The 23,261-nt window shown below is 30.7% G+C and overlaps 2 protein-coding genes across 2 annotated transcripts; both read left to right on the top strand.

Moving 5' to 3' along the window:
• The first annotated feature begins 10,801 nt into the window (after positions 1 to 10,801).
• Positions 10,802 to 19,656, top strand: LOC130940426 (thioredoxin H9-like). Its single transcript, XM_057868557.1, has 6 exons — positions 10,802 to 11,023; positions 11,457 to 11,529; positions 11,722 to 11,833; positions 14,482 to 14,604; positions 16,926 to 17,051; positions 19,493 to 19,656. Exons 3-6 carry the CDS (start codon positions 11,750 to 11,752, stop codon positions 19,643 to 19,645), a joined length of 486 nt encoding a protein of 161 aa, XP_057724540.1. The 5' UTR covers positions 10,802 to 11,023; positions 11,457 to 11,529; positions 11,722 to 11,749; the 3' UTR covers positions 19,646 to 19,656.
• Positions 19,657 to 20,836: 1,180 nt separating this feature from the next.
• On the top strand, positions 20,837 to 22,910 carry LOC130942100 (low affinity inorganic phosphate transporter 8-like). Its single transcript, XM_057870789.1, has one exon. It carries the CDS (start codon positions 20,937 to 20,939, stop codon positions 22,617 to 22,619), a length of 1,683 nt encoding a protein of 560 aa, XP_057726772.1. The 5' UTR covers positions 20,837 to 20,936; the 3' UTR covers positions 22,620 to 22,910.
• The last annotated feature ends 351 nt before the right edge of the window (positions 22,911 to 23,261 follow it).

The following is a 23,261-nucleotide window of genomic DNA, read 5'->3' as shown; positions in this document are numbered from 1 at the left end:
TGTATTGCTTGGGAGAGTACTAGGAGGGGTTTCAGTGATTTTCTTACTCAGCTGACCTACTTGTACCTCCAAATTTCTAATGGAGGACCTTGTTTCACTCATGAAACTTAAAGTGGCCTTAGATAGATCAGAGACTATGTTTGCTAGGCTAGAGCGATTCTGCTCAGCATTCTCTGTCTGTTGCTGAGAAGATGATGGAAAAGACTTGCTATTGCTAAGCATGTTCCTTCCACAATTATTAAAGCCTTGTTGAGGCTTTTGTTGATCCTTCCATGAGAAATTTGGATAATTTCTCTATGAGGAATTATAGGTGTTTCCATAGGGTTCACCCATGTAATTCACCTCTGCTATTGCAGGGTTTTCAGGATCATAAGCTTCTTCTTCAGAAGATGCCTCTTTAGTACTGTTGGATGTATTTTGCTATCCATTCAAACTCTAAGAAATCATGTTGACTTGCTGAGTCAACATTTTGTTCTGAGCCAATATGGCATTCAGAGCATCAATTTCAAGAACTCCCCTTTTCTAAGGTGTCCCATTACTCACAGGATTCCTCTCAGAGGTGTACATGAATTGGTTATTTGCAACCATGTTAATGAGTTCTTGAGCTTCTGCAGGCATTTTCTTTAGGTAAATGGATCCACCTGCAGAATGGTCTAGTGACATTTTAGAGAACTTAGATAGACCATCATAGAATATATCCAGAATGGTCCACTCTGAAAGCATGTCAGAATGACACTTTTTGGTCAACTGCTTGTATCTTTTCCAAGCTTCATAAAGGGATTCACCATCTTTCTGCTTGAAGGTCTGAACATCCACTCTAAGCTTGCTCAGCTTTTGAGGAGGAAAGAACTTGGCCAAGAAGGCCGTGACCAGCTTATCCCAAGAGTCCAGGCTATCTTTAGGTTGTGAGTCTAACCATGTTCTAGCCCTGTCTCTTACAGCAAAAGGGAAAAACATGAGTCTGTAGACTTCAGAATCTACTCTATTAGTCTTAACAGTATCACAGATCTGCGAGAATTCAGTTAAAAACTGATAGGAATCTTCTGATGGAAGTCCATGAAACTTGCAGTTCTGTTGCATTAGAGCAACTAGTTGAGGTTTTAGCTCAAAATTGTTTGCTCCAATGGCAGGGATTGAGATACTTCTTCCATAAAAATTGGAAGTAGGTGTAGTATAATCACCAAGCATCCTCCTTGCGCCTCCACCATTGTTATTGGGTTCGGCCATGTCTCTTTCTTTTTCGAAATTCTCTGTAAAGTTTTCTCTGGATTGTTGTGCTTTAGCTTCTCTTAGCCTCTTCTTCAAAGTCCTTTTAGGTTCAGGATCTACTTCAACAAGAATGTTCTTGTCCTTACTCCTACTCATAAAAAAAAGAAGAGAACAGAAAAGAAAGAGGAATCCTCTATGTCACAGTATAGAGATTCCTTTATGTGAGTAGAAGCAGAAAAGAATAGAAGAAGGATGAGAAAAATTCGAACATAGAGGAGAAGAGAGAGTTCAAATTTTTAGATGAAGAGAGGAATTAGTAAATGAATAAATAAATAGAAAGAGATGAGAGGGAGAGAATTTCGAAAATTGTTTTTGAAAAATAGTTAGTGATTTTCGAAAATTGAGAGAAGAAATAAAATTAATATTAAAATTTGAAACAATTAGTTAATTAAAAGAATTTTGAAAAAGAGTGAGGAATTTTCGAAAATTAGAGAGAGAAAAGTAGTTAGGTGGTTTTGAAAAAAGATAAGAAATAGTAAAACAAACAAAAAGTCAATTAGTTAGTTGAAAAAGATTTAAAAATCAATTTTGAAAAGATAAGAAGTTAGAAAAGATTTTGAAATTGATTTTGAAAAAGATATGATTGAAAAAGATTTAATTTTTAAAATTAAAATTGATTACTTGACTAACAAGAAACTAAAAGATATGATTCTAGAATTTAAAGATTGAACCTTTCTTAACAAGAAAGTAACAAACTTCAAAATTTTGAATCAATCACATTAATTGTTAGTAAAGTTTTTGAAAATTATGAAATAAAATTAAGAAAAAGATTTTGAAAATCAATTTTTTTAAATATTTTCGAAAATATAAAAGAAAAATGAAAAAGATTTGATTTTTGAAAAAGTTTTGAAAAGATAAGATTTTTAAAATTGAAATCTTGACTTGACTAACAAGAAACAACTAATTTTAAAAATTTTTGACTAAGTCAACCCAAAGATTTCGAAATTTATGAGAGAAATAAGGAAAAGATATTTTTTTGATTTTTGAATTTTCAATGATGAGAGAAAAACATAAACCTGACCCAAAACAAAAAAATTATGGATCAAAACACATGATGCATGCAAGAACACTATGAATGTCAAGATGAACACCAAGAACACTTTGAAGATCAAGATGAACATCAAGACTTATTTTTGAAAAATTTTCAAAAAAGGAAAACATGCAAGACACCAAACTTAGAAATTTTTCATGTTTAGACACTATGAATGCAAAAATACATATGAAAAACAACAAAAGACACAAAACAAGAAAATATGAAGATCAAACAAGAAGACTTATCAAGAACAACTTGAAGATCATGAAGAATACCATGCATGAATTTTTCGAAAAAATGTATAAATTAAAAAAAATATGCAATTGACACCAAACTTAAAAATTGACTCAAGACTCAAACAAAAACACAAAATATTTTTTATTTTTATGATTTTATAATTTTTTTGGATTTTTCAAAAATTAATTGTGGAAAAACGAAAAAGAAGAAAAAAAATTTTTGAAAGATTTTTTAGGACTTTTTGAAAAGAAAATTACCTAATCTGAGCAACAAGATGAACCGTCAGTTGTCCAAACTCAAACAATCCCCGGCAGCGGCGCCAAAAACTTGGTGCACGAAATTGTTATCATCAACAATGGCGCCAAAGACTTGGAGCTCTCAAACGTGAATCACACTTTGTTACAACTTCGCACAACTAACCAGCAAGTGCACTGGGTCGTCCAAGTAATACCTTACGTGAGTAAGGGTCGATCCCACGGAGATTGTTGGTATGAAGCAAGCTTTGGTCATCTTGTCAATCTCAGTCAGGCAGATTCAAATGGTTATAATGGTTTTCGAATATAAGGATAAATAAACAGAAAATAAAGATAGAGATACTTATGTAAATCATTAGTGGGAATTTCAGATAAGCGTATGGAGATGCTTTGTCCCTTCTGAATCTCTGCTTTCCTACTGCCTTCCTCCAATCATTCTTACTCCTTTCTATGGCAAGCTATATGTAGGGCGTCACCGTTGTCAATGGTTACTTCCCATCCTCTCAGTAAAAATGGTCCAAATGCTCTGTCACAGCACGGCTAATCATCTGTCGGTTCTCGATCATGTCGGAATAGAATCCAGTGATTCTTTTGCGTCTGTCACTACGCCCAACACTCACGAGTTTGAAGCTCGTCACAGTTATCCCATCTCAGATCCTACTCGGAATACCACAGACAAGGTTTAGACTTTCCAGATCTTAGGAGTGGCCACCAATAATTCTAGCTTATACCACGAATACTCCGATCTTTCGGAATGGAGGCTAAGAGATACGCGCTCGATCTAAGGTAGAACGGAAGTGGTTGTCAGGCACGCGTTCATAGGTGAGAATGATGATGAGTGTCACAGATCATCACATTCATCATGTTGAAGTGTAGCGAGTATCTTAGAATAAGAATAAGCTGAATTGAATAGAATAATAGTAATTGCATTAATACTCGAGGAACAGCAGAGCTCCACACCTTAATCTATGGTATGTAGAAACTCTACCGTTGAAAATACATAAGTGATGGTCCAGGCATGGCCGAATGGCCAGCCCCCATGAAGGTTTAAAATCGCATACACTGATTAAAGATCCATCAAAAAACTAGACTACAATAGTAAAAAGTCTTATTTATACTAAACTAGTTACTAGGGTTTACAAGAATAAGTCTAAATGCAGAAATTCACTTCTGAGGCCCACTTTGGTGTGTGCTTGGGCTGAGCTTGAACTTTACACGTGCAGAGGCTTCTCTTGGAGTTAAACGTCAAGTTGTAACATGTTTTTGGTGATTAACTCTGGTTTGTGACGTGTTTCTGCCGTTTTACTCCAGAATGCAGCATGGAACTGGTGTTGAACGCCAGTTTGCGTCGTCTAAGCTCGAATAAAGTATGAAATATTATATATTGCTGTGAAGCCCTGGATGTCTACTTTTCAACGCAGTTGAGAGCGCACCATTTGAAGTTCTGTAGCTCCAAAAAATCCATTTCGAGTGTAGGGAGGTCAGAATCCAACAGCATCAGCAGTCCTTTTTTCAGCCTGAATCAGATTTTTGCTCAGGTCCCTCAATTTCAGCCAAAAAATACCTAAAATCACAGAAAAATACACAAACTCATAGTAAAGTCCAGAAATGTGAATTTTGCATAAAAACTAATAAAATCATCCCTAAAAGTAGTTAGATCCTACTAAAAACTACCTAAAAACAATGCCAAAAAGTGTATAAATTATCCGCTCATCAATCAACGTATTGAGTTTGCAACTTATCAATTAGCGGGTGAAGCCCAATGTTGGTGGCAAGGGACGCAATGCCTTTTGCAGTAGGGTGATGTTGCTATACCCTGGGATGCATTCCAAACTGAGTTTTACAAGAAATACTTTCCTAACTCGGTCAGAATGGCTAAAGAGCTTGAATTGCTGCAATTGAAACAGGGTCAGATGTCGATCACCGAATACACGAACAAGTTTCAGAAATTGTGCCGATTCTCTAGGATTTGTCAGGAAACGCCAGAAGACTTTGAGGAGTGGAAGTGCATCAAATATGAAGGAGGACTTTGGAGTGATATATTGAGTTTTCTCAGACTTGGTTAACAAGAGCATGGTCGTGAAAGAATGTTTAAAGAAGGCTATTGTGGCAAGGGGTGAAAGCCGGGAGTTTCGCTGAAGGGACCACAACCAGAATTTTACACCGAGGGTCCAAGAGTTCAAGAGGAGTGGCAGTCGCCAGGAAAGTGATAAAGGGAAGCAAGTGATGCCTTACCCAGAGGATGTGAGGTGCCAAAGGTGCGAAAGTTTTCATCCGTATAGGCCGTGCTGAAAGGGTTTAGGTCTGTGGTATAGGTGCGGGGCACCAGGTCATATCTCCAGAAATTTCTCTCCAGAAAGGCTCAAGACGCTGATCAATCATGACCACAAGGTGGCAGAGGTAATCCTGAAAAATGTTAATAGAATTCTAATTGCATTATATGATATTGGAAATGCCACGTTTAGACACAGTGTATGACGGAGGTGAGGATTTAGAGCTGAAAGTGTTAAAACTTAGTTGTGACTCTAGTGTGCATATACCAACTTCTCAACTTATAATACCTAGACTCGAGGTTCCTTCTTGCTTGCCGCTGATAGGATTGGACTGGTTATCAATGCACCATGTGTTGCTAGATTGCTTTGAATATACAAATCGATTTATGTCCGAAGGGTCTGAAAAAGCTGATGGTCGCGAGGGGTAGTGTTTGAATTCTATGACGGTGAGCTATAGTGGAGAGAGATTGATTGTGCGATACTCTTAGTATCCATGGACCTTCATGACCCAATCGATTCTTTTTCCCTTATAACTTGCTTGAGGTTTTGTCTCGGATTCTTTATTTGTAAAAGATTTAATTGTCTCCCCAATTCTATTTCTTACTCGCATGTAATCATGCATAAACTTTGTACTCTCTGAGGTAAACCTAATTTTGTTTTGATATAACCGAGCGATTCTTGAATCTTTGAAAACTAGCAGTTGAATTGCTTTTCTCTATGAACTTGTGTTTCTTCAAAAATCGACGAAGACTTACTTAATTCAATAAGCCTTGCTTATTTCTAATCAGAGTGTTTGATTTGGCTTTGCTCTATGAGATACATCTTAATTCTAACCCTGTGTATTTTGTAAAATTTTCTACAACTTTATTAATTAGAACACAAGACATCCTTTTGATTTCTTGCAAACACTGATTGGGTTATTCGTTCATCTTTTGAGCTTAGAATCTTTTTGGAAATCAACTCGATCTTGATTTTGTATCACACATAATTCTTAGATATAACCCTCGGAGCGTTAGTTCCTTAGAATATGATTGGTGGATGCAGAAGATGAAGCTTGAGCGTGTGCAGGATCATAAGGAGTTGTGAAGTTTAATTTCTACAAATTGAACCGTAAGGATACACCGTTTATATGGATTCCTGAATGTGAATGAACCTTTCGAACCTTGAAAGAAAGAAATTAACTACAATGCCAGTACTCACGATTACCTAAACCTGGCGAACCATTTATGACTCACTACGATCATTACGAAAGGGCTTAGGAGACGTGCTGATACAATATTATGATCTATTGATGGATGCCTTGAGCAAGAAATTTCTGGGTATTATTTGAAGGACAATTAAGGAGAATGAACCGTTAAGTAAGTTTGGAATATTAAGTTGGAAGATGAGAAAGTGGACGGAGGTGTCAAACTGGATCAACTACAAATGTTAAACAATTGTGAGGCTGGAAATTCGGAGAACGCAGTAAGAGCATAATGAACTACCAAGAATATCTAAGCTTGTTGAGCAAGGGAATCAAGAAGATATCAATGCAAAATAGGAATGGAATTTAAATGTATAAGAAAAGACTTAGTGTGTCGAATGTCGAAAGTAGACACGCAAACTATTGTCCGAAGCACACATGAGCAAACCTTTGATTCACCTTAAAGTTACTAAGATATATCATAAAAGATAAAGTAACAGTGCATATAACTCTATTTGACAGGTTATAGAGAAAACTATTTCTTGGAAGTTTAGGCGTCCTAGGTCCCAAGTCGAAAGCTAAGACAACGGAGAAAAACTAAGCGAATTCAAGTTGAGATTTTGACTGAGCAAAGTCGATAGGAAAGTTATGCAGACTGGGAGAGAAAACCTAGATAGTTTAAGGAAAGAAGTTATGCGTTCTTTGAGGTTGCTTCAATAGGCTGGAATTGAGGGGTAATCAAGACTAAGGGGATAAAACTGAGGTGTATTAAGCCGTTTGAAGTATTAAGATGGATTGGTGGCCGGCGATGTATCAAATAATTTTACTACCGTATTAGTTAAATTAGAAGAAGATTTAACATTTCAAGTACTTCCGGTTAGAATGAACGATACTAGTGTTGAGCGACTACGCGGAAGAGTAGTACCATTAGTAAAGGCTTCTTGGAGTCGAGGTGGAATTGAGGAACACACTTGAGAGCTTGAAATCCGGAATGGGAAGTGACTTCCACACCTATTATCAAGTAACTAAATCTGAATTTTGGGGACAAAATTCTTAATTAGGTGGGTAGGATGTAAACTCTGAGAAATTAATAAATAATTAGCTAATAAATTAATTTTTGGTAGGATGTGGGAATATGTTAATGCTAGTAACCTTGATAGAAATGTGGAATTATATTATGAATGAGTTTATGAATAATGATTTTGTTGAGTTGGTTATAGGAATTGTGTTGATTAATTTTGTTGATGGGGGTTGATGAATGATTATTGATGAATGTGAGTATTGATGATGAAAGATTGAGGATTGAATTGATGAATAATGATTTTGTTGAGTTGGTTATAGGAATTGTGTTAATTAATGTTGTTGATGGGGTTGATGAATGATTATTGATGAATGTGTGTGTGTGTGTGTGTGTGTGTGTGTAGGACCTGAGAAGGATGACAAAATCTGAATTTTAAAGGAGATGATGTCGAAATTTTTATAAAAATTACAGATTTGGTTTGAAGTATTATTTAGACAAGTATGAATAAAAGAATTATATTATTTGACTTTGATTTATAAAGAAAAGGAATGCATTATGTTTTGTAACTTGACTTATTAAGAAAAGTATTATGTTGGAGTTTAAATTTATCAAGAAAAGTATTATGTTTTGAGTTTTACTTAGTTAAGAAGGGAACTCTGTGTTGAGTGAGAATTATTGATGAACGGAATGGGAGGTGTGATGATGATAATTGTTGAAAGAATTAAATAACGATGAGGATGAATTTGATATGAATATATTTTGTGGGGATCGTGGTTATTTACCGCCCACCAGTTTTTTTAAATCAATATATTTTGTGGGGATCGTGGTTATTTACCGCCCACGTGTGTGATGTTTTCCAATTGAAAACGTTTGTGGGAATCGAGGTGGTTTACCGCCCACAGATGGTGGGGATCGAGGTAGACCGCTCACCAGGTGAGGATCGTGGTACTGTACCGCTCATCAGTTTTCAAGAGGACGATGCCCGCGTTAGCTATCGAACATGTCAGATTGGCTGTATAACTGATAAATGAGACTCATCAGTCATAGGGCAAACATTTATCATATGCATATGTGTGTTTTATTTGATTGTGCATTAATTGGACTTGCGTATGTGGTTATTATGCTTACCTGCTATATTTGCTATCTGTTGTATCTGTATCCTACTTGTGTTTGCTTTGTCTGTATTGCTTGTCTATACACCAGAGTTTTGGAGGATTGGAGTAAGGCGGAAATTAAGGCTTAAGTTAGAAAGGAATTAGAAATAAGAACCTTAAATAACCTACCCTATTATGGTTTTTCATTTATAAACTTTAAGATTTAAATCTGAGTATCGAAGTTCTAAGATTGCATCTGGCTTTTCTGGGACCTTATATATTATGTATGTGAGCACCATTACCATGCTGAGAACCTCCGATTCTCATTCTATATCTATGTTGTTTTTTTCAGATGCAGGTTGAGTTGTGCTTTGATGAGCATCTAGAGGCTTCTCTAACAAGTGAAGTTGCGAAGTTTTTGGAATTGTTTGTTATATATTTTCTGTTCATAGATTCTCCTATGTATATATATAGATAAATGATGTTTAATCCTCTTAGAGGCTTTTTGGAGAATTAGGTGTTTTCTTTATGCACGTGGGTTATCTTGGGATATATACTTATGCTTATATATGTATTTATATTCTGGCCAGCTTTAACTTTGCAAGTTGCATCCGGAGCTTGATATTCTGGATTGTGGTACTCAACTCTTTGTATATACTCACCTCTTACCCTTATCCTTTCTTCGGTTTTACGTTTACGAGTGTAATGCGCTTTTTTTTTTGCGATTTTTGCTTTACGTATATATTTTAGTCTTAGAGGTCGTAATACCTCACCACCTTGGTTTTATGACTTAAGGGTGTGTGTGGTTCAAGTATTACTTTGTTATAAAGATTCCATTCCCATTGGAATCAAATATACCCGAGGGAAAAGTGAAAATTGAAATGATGGTATTTTGATTCCTTGGAATCAAACTTGTTTGAAAATAGCTTTTCAAACTTTGAACCAAACATGGATATATGATATTTCCATCTTAAAATTCCTAGGAATTATTTATAATTCCCCTAACCACACACCCCCTAAGTATAAAGCTCGGTATGGTACGGTGTTACACCAGGTCTCCTTCCTTATGGTTCAAGAATATTATATACTTCAAACTGTTCCATTTGCATTTTACTTTGAATAAGGATAAAATAACATATTCAGTATGTTTGTTATGGCGATAGTGTTATACTAAACTCGAAAAATTTATGATTATAAAATGTTATTTTACCAACTATATCAAATTTAAATATAAACTTGTGTATCGCACGGATTTAACATTAGTAAGATACAAAGGATCAATCTTGTAAAAGATTATTTTTGACTTATAAATGTAAACAATTAATTAATATATACAAATGGTTCTAATTAAACAATAATTTTAAATAACTTAACAAAAACAAAATCTAAATTATTTTTAATTTTTTATTAAATGATTATTTCTTATATAAAAGCTATATTATTTTAGTCTAGCGCGATCTAAATCTTAGAGCTGTCAAATGGGCTAGTCCAGCCCATTTAGGTCCGGTCCGTTAAGTTTGTGGGTTAAATGGGCTGGACCTTTTAAGCCCGCTTTATTTACGGGCCATAATTTTTCAGTCCAGACCGTTTATGGTCAGCCCGATGAATTAAACGGGTCAGCCCATTTATCTTTTTATTTTATTTTTTAAAAAATATTTTAATAAAAAATATCACTTTTAGGTCAAAAACCGTTAAAAAATAATATTTTTTAGTTGATGAATTAGATTTTCGAGTCGGATCGAGAGAAATGTCAACTAAAAGTGCTATTTTTTGAAAAAAATAAAAAAAAATAGACTACTCATTTAGTCTGCGGGCTAATCCGTTTAACCCGTCTTTTTTTTTTTGGATTAATCAAACTTAGCTCGTTTAGTCTAAAATTTAAACGGGTTTAATTTTAGAAAAAAAAAATTCGCCCATTTAAATAGATAAATAGACTGACCGATAAATTTAGCCCATTTTAACTGTGCTACTAAATCTTGTAGCAATATAAAAGAAAGCTATATGGGTTTAGAAGATGCAAGAATGCTTTTATTGTTTTAACAAGAAAAAACTAACAACGAGAAGCTATGCCATTTCCTAAAAGTGTTTGATGTGGCACCGTGGTCCGTGGGTAGGCATACATGTCAAATGCCAAGAGATAAGTGTAAAACTTATTTGTTTTATTTTATTTTATTTTATTTTGTTTATTTTTATTCTTTTTGTTTTTAAAAGAAGAGGGTAAAACGATTTATTTTCTAATTAAATATATTATAAAAGATTATTGCTTTATTTCAATCAGACCAACAAATAAAGCTCAAGATAATAAGAAGTAATATATTATTACTATTTTTCAATCTTTATGATAATTTAGAAAATCATGTGAAATGATAAATATGAAAGAAAAAAAGGTGCTACATAAAAAAGGGGTTCTCTTCTTTCTGCCATTGACCCCTTCCAAGGTCCAGGAATGACAAGAAGATCCCCTTTTTGCATTCAATAACAGTATCATCAATTTTCTCAATTCTATTTGTTTCTTAGGATTCTATGCAGATTATTGTTATGTGTATGAAGAAATTAAAACTTTGTCAAATTATTTGAGCTGAATCATGGAATTCGACAAGAAATTGTGAATATGAAGGGGTCATTGACGACTTTAATTCATTCACATGATCAAATAAAGGTTTAAACCCTTTTCGTTACGTTGTAATCATATTGATCCATATAATTTCTTCTTTTACCTTTCTAATTTCCACTTAATTTTTTTTGCCCTTATGTCCCCTATTTTTTTTGTATTTTGTTCTGAATATCTGATTTAACATGAGATGTCATGCCTTGCAAATAGGATACATTACATTGTTCGTTGCAAACTTCATATAATATCTTGTACCCTTTCTTTGATCATCATTATCATATTATGTTAGAGAATGTTAGTTTAATTTTTGTAAATTAAGAGAGAAATATTTTACTTGTAATATTGCCTAAGGAGATTAGATTAGAGTAGTAATTTATCACATACAATTTCATGATGTAAGAAACAATATTTCTTTTAATCTGTTTCACTGAGATGAACTCTTGTTTATTTGTTTCTCTTTACATATATATGAAACAAGAAGAAAGTATATTCTAGCATCAAGCTGCTTTATTTAGAACAAGGCAGCAGATAGAAACAACAATAATGCTTCATAGGTATATCTCTCTCCTTTGCATACATGTTATTATTTCTATTCACAATTAATAAGGATTTTATATGGAACGTATAAATACTAAAATTTCATTAATATAAACATGTTTAAAGAATGTTCAACCTTAGCTTTTGGATTTTTATGAGTCTAATAGAGCTCCTTGCATGTTTTTTTTTTTTCTTTTTTAATTTCTTAGGAGCCTGCAATAAGCTTATAATTTCTTAATGGGCTCCTTTTACTCCAAGTTGCCAAGCTCCAAGTTCCCAAGCTTCAAGTTTGCTTGTCCATCATGTTTTCTGTGCTGTACGGTAAATTTCTCTTTAATTTGGATTTTGGTATGGTTTTCTTTTGTTTCAGATTTTAAACTTGCATAAACACTTTAGCTCTTTTGGTATAGAAAAATTCTACGTGTTTAGAACACCAAATTAAATTCATAAACTATTAATTAGACTCTGGTATTTATATGCTTTTACTTTCACTTTATACACTTCTATAAATTATATAGACAGTCTTTTTGGCATCTTTTTATTATTTTAAAGGTTAAAATTTTTTATATAAATAAATAAATTAAATATTTTATTTATCAATATATATAATTTTGAGAATATTTATATTTTTAAATTGTATTATATCGTAAACAGAATAAGTAATAATATTTTAATTAACTAGATTTCATTTGCAAACGAGATATATATGAAGAGTTCACAACAAAATATATTCCGTATGTGTAATTGTATATATGTATCTGTAAATGATATATGTATACGGTATAAATGAGAAAAAAAATAGTGCTTATAATACGATTTGGATCAATTTAAAAAAATAAAATTGATATAATTTATAATGATTAAATTATATCAGTCTAGTTTTAATTTTGAATCTAGTTAAATTTATTTTAAACGATTGTTATATTTCAATTTTGAACAATTATTATATATCTAATTTAATTTGATTTAGTGTTAATCTAATTTAAAAAGGATAATCTACTGCTTCCAACCGTTGGCACTTAGAAATAGGATGGAATTAATAACCATGTTCAATTTCGATAATCCACTACTCGAACATGTACACTTTTAAATCTAGCATTGCAAAAAAAAAAAAAAAATTATAATTTAAATCTTATTAATATAAAAATTAATAAATTTTAAATATTAAAAATTTACTATAAAATATAAGTTTGACAAAAATTCAACAATAAATAATAAATATTGTAGAATTAGCCTTATATCCTATTTAGAGAAAACTTATAAACGATTTCTTACAATTATTTCGAAGACAACGAGATCTTTAACAAAAAAATACTCAACTTGATCTCTGAACTTTATTTTTATGGGACTGATTAGTCCCTGTGTCAGTATTTTTTTTTTTTTTGCACAGAGACTAATCAATCCCATAAAAATAAAGATCATGAGTCGGGTTAGATATTTTTTTATAAGAGTCACTCAGATAAAAACGTTTAAAACATCTTTTTTTAAAGATTATTTTTTAATAATTAAAATTCAATACATATAATTAATTAAACCGTGTTATTTTTGTCAAAATTAAATCATACAAATTGATTTGGCTAAAAAATCGATGAACTAAATATTAAATTTATCTAAGTTAATATTTTTATAAAAAATGACTACAATATTTTTATGATAAAAAATGAATAAAATATTTTTATTTTATATATATTAATATTAATTTTAAAAACTCTAAATGATAACCCTTCTCTTCTCTCACTGTCGATCATGGAATTAAGATTTAGGGATTTCAAAATTAATATATATAATGAGTATTTTAATAATTTTCTACAATAGAGATATTATAGTCATTTTTTATAAAAAATATTAATTTAGACCGATTTAAAATTTGATTCATAGATTTTTTTTAGCCAAATTGATTTGTCCAATCTAATTATATCAGAAATAATTCAATTTAATCGATTATATATATTAAATTTTAATTATTAAAAAATATTTAAAAAAAAAGATAATTTAAGTATTTTTATTTGAATGGCTTTCTTTTTTAATATGAGAGCCTGATAGTCTTTTTTAAGTAATTGTGAGGGACGGATTGAATATTCACCCTTTTATTTAAACATTTTCAAGTGGTAGAGGACTCAGGTTGCATGTTATTCACCCTTACTCTCTTTCTGTATCCTCTACACATTTTTACTGCACGATTTTAAAAGCTTGTGTCTCGTTAATGATATATATCTTTTTCAATTCAGTGATTATTCAATTCTTACTATTGTTTCTTCCATTAAGATATATTGGTTAAAGAGTAAAACCGAGGCGAAACTTTTCATAAAGCTTATAGAATAAAAATTTTCATGAATGTTATTACTTATCAAACTGATCCATAGTAATTCCCATCATACCAAAATTTTCAGTTAATTCCCATCATACCAAATTTTAATTTAGTTCTTGAAATTTTAATTGCTTCTATTTAGTTCTCAAACTTTATAAATGTACTTTATATTAGTCTCTAAGACGATTTTCAATACAAAAATATTAACGGAGTGTTGATATAGACAGTCGAATGTCACGTTTAAATTTGTAAAATGGTGCAATTTTAATTTTGACATTCAAATAGCTCAAAAACAGCGTCGTATCACTTATTTTGTTAGGTAAAATTTTAATAAATACTATTTATAAGGTTGTTTTTGAGTTATTTGAGTGCCAAAATTAAAAGACATCATTTTATAAAGTTTAGTATGACATCCTACGGTCTACGACAGTGTTCCGTTAATATTTGTAGGTTAAAAATTGTTTCAAAAATTAACATGAATTATGTTTGCAAAATTTAGAGACTAAATAAAAACAATTAAAATTTTAAGAATTAATTGAGGCTCAGATGTAAGTTGAGGGACCAAATTAAATACTATCTAACTTACAAATTACAATGTTCATTTTATTTCCATTCTGTATCTTCTGTCCTTTGTTATTAATTAGTCGATTTAATTGTGCAGGTATCTGAAGGTGATGGTGGTGAGAGCCATCCTGGAGAGGTTTCCTCCAAAAACGTGCATCACGTAACTTCCATGCAAATTTGGGAAACAATGCTAGCTCAGGCCAGCACAGACGGCAAGATTGTAAGTCTTTATATATATCCGTATGGAATAATTAACAATGAAAAATGCAAAAAAAAGTTCAGAATTTATTGTTTTTAGACGGTATTTAATTATTAATATTTAAAAATATAGTTAAAAATATATTATTAGATTATTAAACTAAAAAAATTGAATTAATAATTAAAAATAATAACAAAAAATAATAAATTTTAATAATTTTTAAGTATTTCTCATTAAAAATATTATTATTGGCGCAATGTATATAAAAGTAGAATTAATATTTAAATTGACTTCTGAAATATACTCTCAAATTTAAATTGACTCTTAAAATTTAAAGTGTTTTAATATGGACTTTAAATTCATTCTAATTCACATTAGCTCCTCAAATCATTTTTATTAACACCATGTTGACATGACATGCTTACATAAATAGTCAACATCATGTATTAGAACAACATTCAATGCAACTATGTAGAATAAAGAGATAGGAAACATTTCAAGTACACCGAGAGTATCGGTACACCAATTATTTTAACCGTTGATTTGAATTATAAAAAATATATATAATATATATTAATTAAAATCAACGGTTAAAATAACTGGTACACCGGTGTTCTCCGATGCACTTAAAATGTTTCCAAAGAGATAATATGTCTACTGTTAGTGATGATACGTGACATGCTGATATAAATAATAATACCATGTATCATAACATAGTTTGTTCATTACTCGTGACTCATAATATAAACCGTAGTTCTTAATATGTATAATTTTAAGAAATTAAAGTTGGCTCTTTAAATTTTTATTTATGACTCATTTTAATCTATAAAATTAAAAGAATACGAATCAAATTAGTCCATAAAATAATTTTTCTCATTTTTTTAGTTCATAAATTCAAAGGTATTAATATCGTTTTTTGTCTATTTTTTTTACATGTAAATTAAATAAAATTCTTGTTACATAATAAAAAAAAATTAAGAAACTTAAAATTAAATATGAAACTAGGAGCTGGCGATGAAAGACAAATTATTTTTTTGTTTCGTTTGTTTGTTTTCTTAATTAGTCGATCAGGCCATTAATCAGTTTTCAATTCCAATGATATATGTGGTTTATTGACAAAGCCTCGTGAGGGTTTGATTTTGATAATGAATTTGAGAAAGAGGAAAAAAAAAAAAAAAACAGAAGGTTATTAATGTTTATATAAATGATAAATTTAATCATTATATATTTTTCAAACAAATTATATTGTGATAATTTTTATATAAGTATTATTTTTATTAATTAATTAGTGTTAATGATAACATGCATAATTTAGACTAAAATAAAATAATACATATTTTAGTCAATTATATATTTATTTTATTAAAATAATATAATTATATGTTATAAAATTTATTAATATTAAATTATTATAAAAATTATATGATCAAAATAAAAATTATTTAAATATTTATAAAAAATTTTATATTTATGTAATGTGAAAAAAATAGAATAGAAATTAATAAATTTAAATAATTAATTTTAAATGTATGAAATAAAAATGAGAGAAATTATTTGAGAGCCAAATTTAATTTGATTCACGATCTCTAATTTTAAAGATTAAAATGAGTCATGAGTAAAAATTTAGATATTTATTTAAATTAATTAAAATAATAACATATTAATGACACATGAACAAATTATATTATGACAAATGATGCATAACTGACATGTGAATAAATCGTGTTATGATACTCGATACTATTACTGTTCACTATATATATAGTATAGATAGATATAGATATAGATAAGGGTAGTACTACATTAATAAGTTATTATGGGACCAAATTTTCAGTAAAATATTTTAAAGTTGTATTTTTTACTGTCTTAGAATAATGACAGAGACAAAAGATATATATACGCAACGACACAGATTCATATTATTTATATAGAATTTTTGTGTTTTTATTTAAATATTTTGTTTTTTATTTTTTTATTTATTATATATTTGTTTGGAACTTGGTTATGAATACACTTATTAGTCTAGTATTTTTCATTTAAAAAAAAAACATTTATAAAATTACTTTTGATACTGATAATTACTTTACCCACTTATTTTTTCTCTCATTTACTTATTAAAGGGTATGACTGATGAAAAATGAGAACTAATGTTAAATTGATTTATTTAAATAGTCAATTATTAAAAAAAAGTTAAAATTAGACCTTTAATTAAAAACGAAAGAAAGAAAAAGGTATATCTTAAATAATAAAGCTTTTTAGCTTCTTCAGTCCTTTACATATATTAATGATTATTTAACAAATTAACTTGGGTTATTAATATTAACACTTACTAATATTGTTAGGTGGTTGCAAATTTTGTTGCATCTTGGTCTCTTCCTTGCAAGGAAATAATGCCAAGCTACTGTCATCTTGCGGACACATATTCTTCTTCCCTTTTGTTTCTCACTGTGGATGCTGATCAGCTTGCTGTAAGTCATATATACATAAACCATCAATATATATAACTATATAAATTTATGGAATAATATTCAATTTGATCTCTTAATTTAGACAAAAGTATCAATTTAATTTCTAAAATTTTAATTATCTTTATTTAATACTCAAATTTTGTTAATATAATTTACGGTAGTCCTTAAACTAATTTTTTAACACACAAATATTAACGGAATATTGAGACAGATAGCCAAATATCATATTGAACTTTGTAAAACAACATTATTTTTGTTTTGGCACTCCAATAATAAAAAAATATCCTAAATAGTGTTTATTAAAACTTTTTTCTCCTAAAATAAGTGATTCGACATCACTTTTGAATTATTTAAATGCTAATATCAAAATCGTGCGTTTTACAAGTTCTAGCATGGTATTTAGTTGTTTATGTTAGCATTTTATTAACGTTATTGTGTCGAAAATTGTCCCAAAAACTAATGACGAATCTAAAAAATTTTAGAAGTGGAAACAAAATAATATAACAAATTAATAAAAAAATATTAACATTAATATATTTAAATATTTAAACCTTGAATATTAGTTATTCAAGTTTTTAATAAATAAATATAATTAATACATCTAAAAATATATTAATTTAAATTTTTTTATTTCAATATTTTAGTAATACTGCATAAGTAATATATTTATTATTAATACTAGTATTTAGTCAAGCATTTAATATTCGTTAAGTTATATTTTTATTGATTATTTTTTATATGATACAAAAAATAACTCAGTAGCTACAAAATTTATAAAGAGTATAATCCGAATCAACTAATTTAAAATTTTCACCATTTTTTCTTTGGTGTTTAGATTTTTTCCTAAAATTATGTGAGAAGGACAAAAAAAATTTATGAAAAAAAATAAAAATTTAAATCAAATAATCACAATTCTCATTATATATAAGTATAGATAAAATAATATTTTTTTATTTAGCAAATGTTTAAATAATTTTTTTATATTTAATTAAAATGTTGACATTTTATAATATTATGCTAAATGTTTTTGTAACGAAAATAATATTATATGTATAAACAAAATTAAATTAAACAAAACAATAAAAAGTAAATAAATGATATATATTATAAAAATATTAAATATTAGTAATCTCATTTATATTTAAAAAGTTAAGCTTAACTTGAAGTAATTAAATAATTAGATTATTGTTAGTTATTGTTATTATTTGTTTTAAATTTATATAATATAATAATTTTTATTATTGTATTAATATCTAATAGCATAAATATATTTTAAACGTGATTTTTTTTTTAAGTGTGGGGATAAATAAATTATTACAATAGAAGCAATTATCTATACATATATACTTGTTATTGATTTTTTAAAAATTTAATTGGGCCAATTGCTCTCACACAACTACATATAGATCCATCTCTACCAGGGATCAATGTGAGTCACCTGTTTGCAAATTTTAAAAACTCAAAACAAAAAAATTAAAACTGGAGGAACTAAATTAAGATCCACATATAAATTGAGAGATTAAATTAAATATTAACTCTAAATTTATCATTCTGTCTTTTTTTCTTTTATTTTGAATATTATATTTTAGATTTAGTGTTTGCTAGTCTCAATTTATTTTATAAAAAAATATTTCTATATTTTTATCTAAAAAATTAGTTTTAATAGATTCTGATTTTTGATATTTTTATCAAAAACTTCACAAAAAAAAAAGTAAACTAATATTTTGTTTTAAAATTTGTAATAATAACAACAAAATCTTATTTCATTAGGTGAGGTCGGAACTAACACTATTATATTCTATCATATATCATGTCTATAGTGCAACTGTTTACGCGTAAATTTTTTTTGTCCCCTTTCTAATTTCCATCCCATTCACCCTCCTAACCAGCGATTTTCTTCTCATACGTCCAAATCATCTGAGACGAGATTCTACCATCTTTTCTGCAATGCACTATGCTAACTTTCTCTATTTTTATTTCTTATTTTGTTTATTTATATCTTCACTCATTCATCTCAACATCCTTATCACTTTCACACTTAACTTATGTTTATGATTATTTTTTATCATCCAATACTTTATTTCATATAATATAGTCAGCACAATAAAATATTTTTTTAAATTTTAAAAGTATTTTTTTATCGCATATAAAAAATACTGTATTAAAATTTGTTAATCATACAAAAAGTTAAATTATAAAATCTTTGTTTTTCCAACATAGAAAACAAAATATCCTTCACCTTACAATCCTTAGAAAAGGGATATTTTTAGTAGTTCATTCTCTTTTTCTCTTATATCTTATTTGGTTTGAAGTTGTGTTCAGCTCTTAAATTTATTTCCTAAACCAACCCCCCCTTCCCTCCTTTCTTTTTCTCTCTGGCCTTGGTTATTTTTGGACTATTGTATTTATTCAATAAGATTTATTGTGTTGGTTAAATGCAGGAGTTAAGTACTTCATGGAGTGTCAATGCAACTCCAACATTTTATTTTCTGAAAGAAGGGAATCAAGTAGAAAAACTAGTTGGTGCTGACAAGGTAGAGCTTAAGAAGAAGACAGCTTTTGCCGCTGATTTAGTTACCAAATCTCGCAAATGACACATCATCGTAAACTAACTTTGCATACTCCATTAATACTTCTCTAAAACGAGAACTTGAGTAAAATGATATAGCGAGAAATTAATCATTCTTGGATCAATTCGCTAAGTACACTAACTTGCACCGGAAGTTATTGTTCTATTTAGTGGTTCATTTTTTCACTTTGCTTTTTGTAATGCATTGGATGTCTAAAGAGAGAGAAGACTTGAGTGGCCAATCCTTCAAATCCTCCATATAAAAAATGTCACTAATTATTTTGTACAAGGGTGGATCGATGCACTAAAAAAAATTGGAACGAGATTTACATGATGCCTTTATAAATAGCGAGTAGTGATTTATGTTTTGTGAAAATTTCCAGATAGCTATTTTATTTAAAGACACTATAAAAAGATAGCAAATTTACAAAATGATAAATAAATGTATTGATGTATCTATAGTTAATTTTGTGTCTCTAGAACTTATACTTGTTTTTTAGATTATTGAACTTGTTCTTGTACTTCTGTCATGTAGGACATTCTGTTAATTATTTAACTTTGACCTCACGGTGGGATTACATTGAAGTTAAATGAAACTTTTTTAGATTATACTAATTTAGTACTTTACCCTTTACATAAAGACACTACAAAAAGGATAACAAATTTACACTTTCCTCCCTCGAATTCACTATAGTAATTTGTTCATGGTTTTGAAAATTGAACCGAAGTTATCAGATTGACCGAAGTTATCAGATTGACCTAGTTAACCAAGAATCGGCTTTCACATCCGCTATTAGAATTTGTTTATAACAATGTGCATATGCAAATGTGGGTAAAATGAGAATAATAAAATAACAATTTCAAAGGCTTATCTTGGTAAGAAACGTTTGCATGGATTTCATCAAATCTTCTTGTACATCCTACAATACTCCAAACAAAACCTAGGAAAATGATCGCTGATAAAGAGACAAAAAGGGTTTAAATTTTTAAATGGAAGCAGCAATATCAAACAAGATAAGAACAAAGCCAATGCCTCAATCTTAGGGGCTAACTGATTGCAGCTTAACCACGTATACAAAATTACACACAAGAGAATGATTTATTTTTTCAACCTTTTAACATCAAACAATGTGATTTTCTTTAATACCAACGTTTTTTTTTCTAGATATATTCGTTAACTATGACAAATTTTTGCAGCTAATAAATCCAAAGTGAGTAAGAAACATACCTGAACCTGATTTATATAAACTAAGCATGCCATTACTCTGTCCTTTCGCCTACCTTCCCTGGTTGAAAACCATCCTTTGATCATCACCATGGCAACACCGACAAGCAAAAATGTTTTCTCAGCACTTGACAAAGCTAAGACACAAAGATACCATTACAAAGCAATTGTAATTGCTGGAATGGGATTCTTTACTGATGCCTATGATCTCTTCTGCATCACGGCCGTGGCGAAGCTTATAGGCCGCCTTTACTACTATGATCCTACTAGTCATGACCCTGGAAAGCTACCAAAGAATGTGAACAACGCAATAACAGGCGTGGCGCTGTGCGGAACGCTTGCAGGACAACTCTTCTTTGGCTGGCTTGGAGACAAGCTTGGTAGGAAAAAGGTTTATGGAATAACTCTTGTTACCATGGTTGGTTGTGCTTTAGCAACAGGCCTTTCCTTTGGTTCCACATCAAAAGGGGTGGTGGGAACTCTATGCTTCTTTAGATTCTGGCTAGGATTCGGCATTGGAGGAGACTACCCTCTTTCGGCCGTGATAATGTCCGAATATGCGAACAAGAAGACTCGAGGCGGCTTCATTGCAGCCGTCTTTGCAATGCAGGGAGTTGGAATACTGGTGGCTGGAGGCGTAGCCATGTTTGTCTCCCGTCTTTTCTTATCAGCATATCCGGCTCATGATTTCGCAGCCGATCCGGCTGCGTCTACTCAGCCTGAAGGAGACTTTCTGTGGCGAATTGTGCTAATGTTTGGTGCATTTCCAGCAGCATTAACATATTATTGGAGAATGAAAATGCCAGAAACTGCGCGATACACGGCCTTGGTGGAAGGAGATCACAAGAAAGCTGTCCAAGATATGGAGAAAGTTCTAGATAAGGACATACCTTCAGAAGAATCGAATTACCGGCTTGACGACGCTGCGCCTAGCACCTCTTATGGACTATTCTCATCAGAGTTTCTAAGCAGGCATGGTTTACACCTTCTTGGAACAACCAGCACATGGTTCTTGTTGGATATTGCATTCTATAGCCTTCAACTTGCACAGAAAGATATCTACCCTGTGATTGGACTAGTACACAAGGCTTCCAAAATGAATGCCATAAGAGAGGTTTATGAACTCTCTAGAGCAATGTCTGTCGTCGCCCTGCTCGCCACCGTGCCCGGATACTGGTGCACTGTATTCTTCATTGACAAGATTGGAAGGTACACAATCCAGCTTGTTGGCTTCCTTGCAATGTCTGTTTCTATGTGGTTTCTTGGACACAATTATGGAGAATACAGGGGACAATCTAACTGCAGCCCGGCCGTAACGACCGATTACTGTAACGGCAAGCCTCACATGTTTGCTCTACTTTATGGAGTTACCTTGTTCTTTGCTAACTTTGGACCCAATAGTACAACTTTTATAGTGCCGGCGGAGCTGTTCCCTGCTAGATTCCGATCGACCTGCCATGGTTTATCGGCCGCAGCTGGAAAATCTGGAGCTATAATTGGTGCTTTTATGGTCCAGGGTTATATTGATAATGCAGATAACAAAACAGAGAGAATGAAGAAAGCAATCCTGGGACTTTCAGTTGTCAATTTGATTGGATTCTTTTGCACTTTCTTGGTTCCGGAAACACGAGGTAGATCGCTTGAAGAAATTTCCGGTGAGGATAAAGAATTCCATAGTGTTATTGTAGATGATCCAGATATGAAAACAGATGATGAAACAAAGGAAGAAAGAAATGCCAGTATTGATGATTCTTCAGGTACCCTAACAGTTTAACTCCTTGGCAACCGAGAAGCATCATCAAGTGAGGGAAAAAAAAAAAGAAAAGGAAAAAGAAAGAAATAAGAGTGCATTGGTAATGAATAGAATAAGTGCTTCCATGTTTGTACAAAGTGTAGTTCTCAATTTCTGTCCTAGCCAATACTAAAAAGAACCAAAAGAATAATTAATGTCTGTTTTCTAGAGCTGCTAGAATAAGCAATTATCTGGTGTCTGTTACTGTGTATTCAAGCTCTCTCATTTTATTCTAGCACCTCTAAAGTACTCAAAAGAAATAATGCTTCTTGCTGTAACCTTTATTATGAATAAATGCTTCTGTTTTATGTATATATTCAGATGTTCACTTTAACGCTTAGTTTGTAAATTTTCCACCATAAGTGCTTCTTCAGTTCTTCATTATATATTTATATGTATATATGTGTATTTATTTAAGTCATTTCTTTCTCTTTTTTGCACATTCTCTAGAGAAGATAAGGCCCATCCCATGTGATACTATTCATCAAAAAGCACACAGCACACAAAGGCAAGTCAAGACAGCAACCAAGAGATAATATTGATTTGGTTTATTCGATACAAAATCATGTCATTGATACTTCTGTGAAAAATGATACGCTTCAGAGTGAAAAACATTTTTTTTTA

Source organism: Arachis stenosperma, chromosome 7, assembly GCF_014773155.1.
Source record: "Arachis stenosperma cultivar V10309 chromosome 7, arast.V10309.gnm1.PFL2, whole genome shotgun sequence".
NCBI classification, from domain to species: Eukaryota; Viridiplantae; Streptophyta; class Magnoliopsida; order Fabales; family Fabaceae; genus Arachis; species Arachis stenosperma.
This window is presented reverse-complemented; position numbering and strand designations above follow the sequence as displayed.

Bases quoted from the DNA above. Each gene is read 5' to 3' on its own strand.
- LOC130940426 (XM_057868557.1), top strand. From the start codon at position 11,750: ATGGGCTCCTTTTACTCCAAGTTGCCAAGCTCCAAGTTCCCAAGCTTC. The intron at 14,605-16,925 runs GTAAGTCTTTAT...TAATATTGTTAG, and splicing joins CCAGCACAGACGGCAAGATT to GTGGTTGCAAATTTTGTTGC. The intron at 17,052-19,492 runs GTAAGTCATATA...GGTTAAATGCAG, and splicing joins TGGATGCTGATCAGCTTGCT to GAGTTAAGTACTTCATGGAG.
- LOC130942100 (XM_057870789.1), top strand. From the start codon at position 20,937: ATGGCAACACCGACAAGCAAAAATGTTTTCTCAGCACTTGACAAAGCT.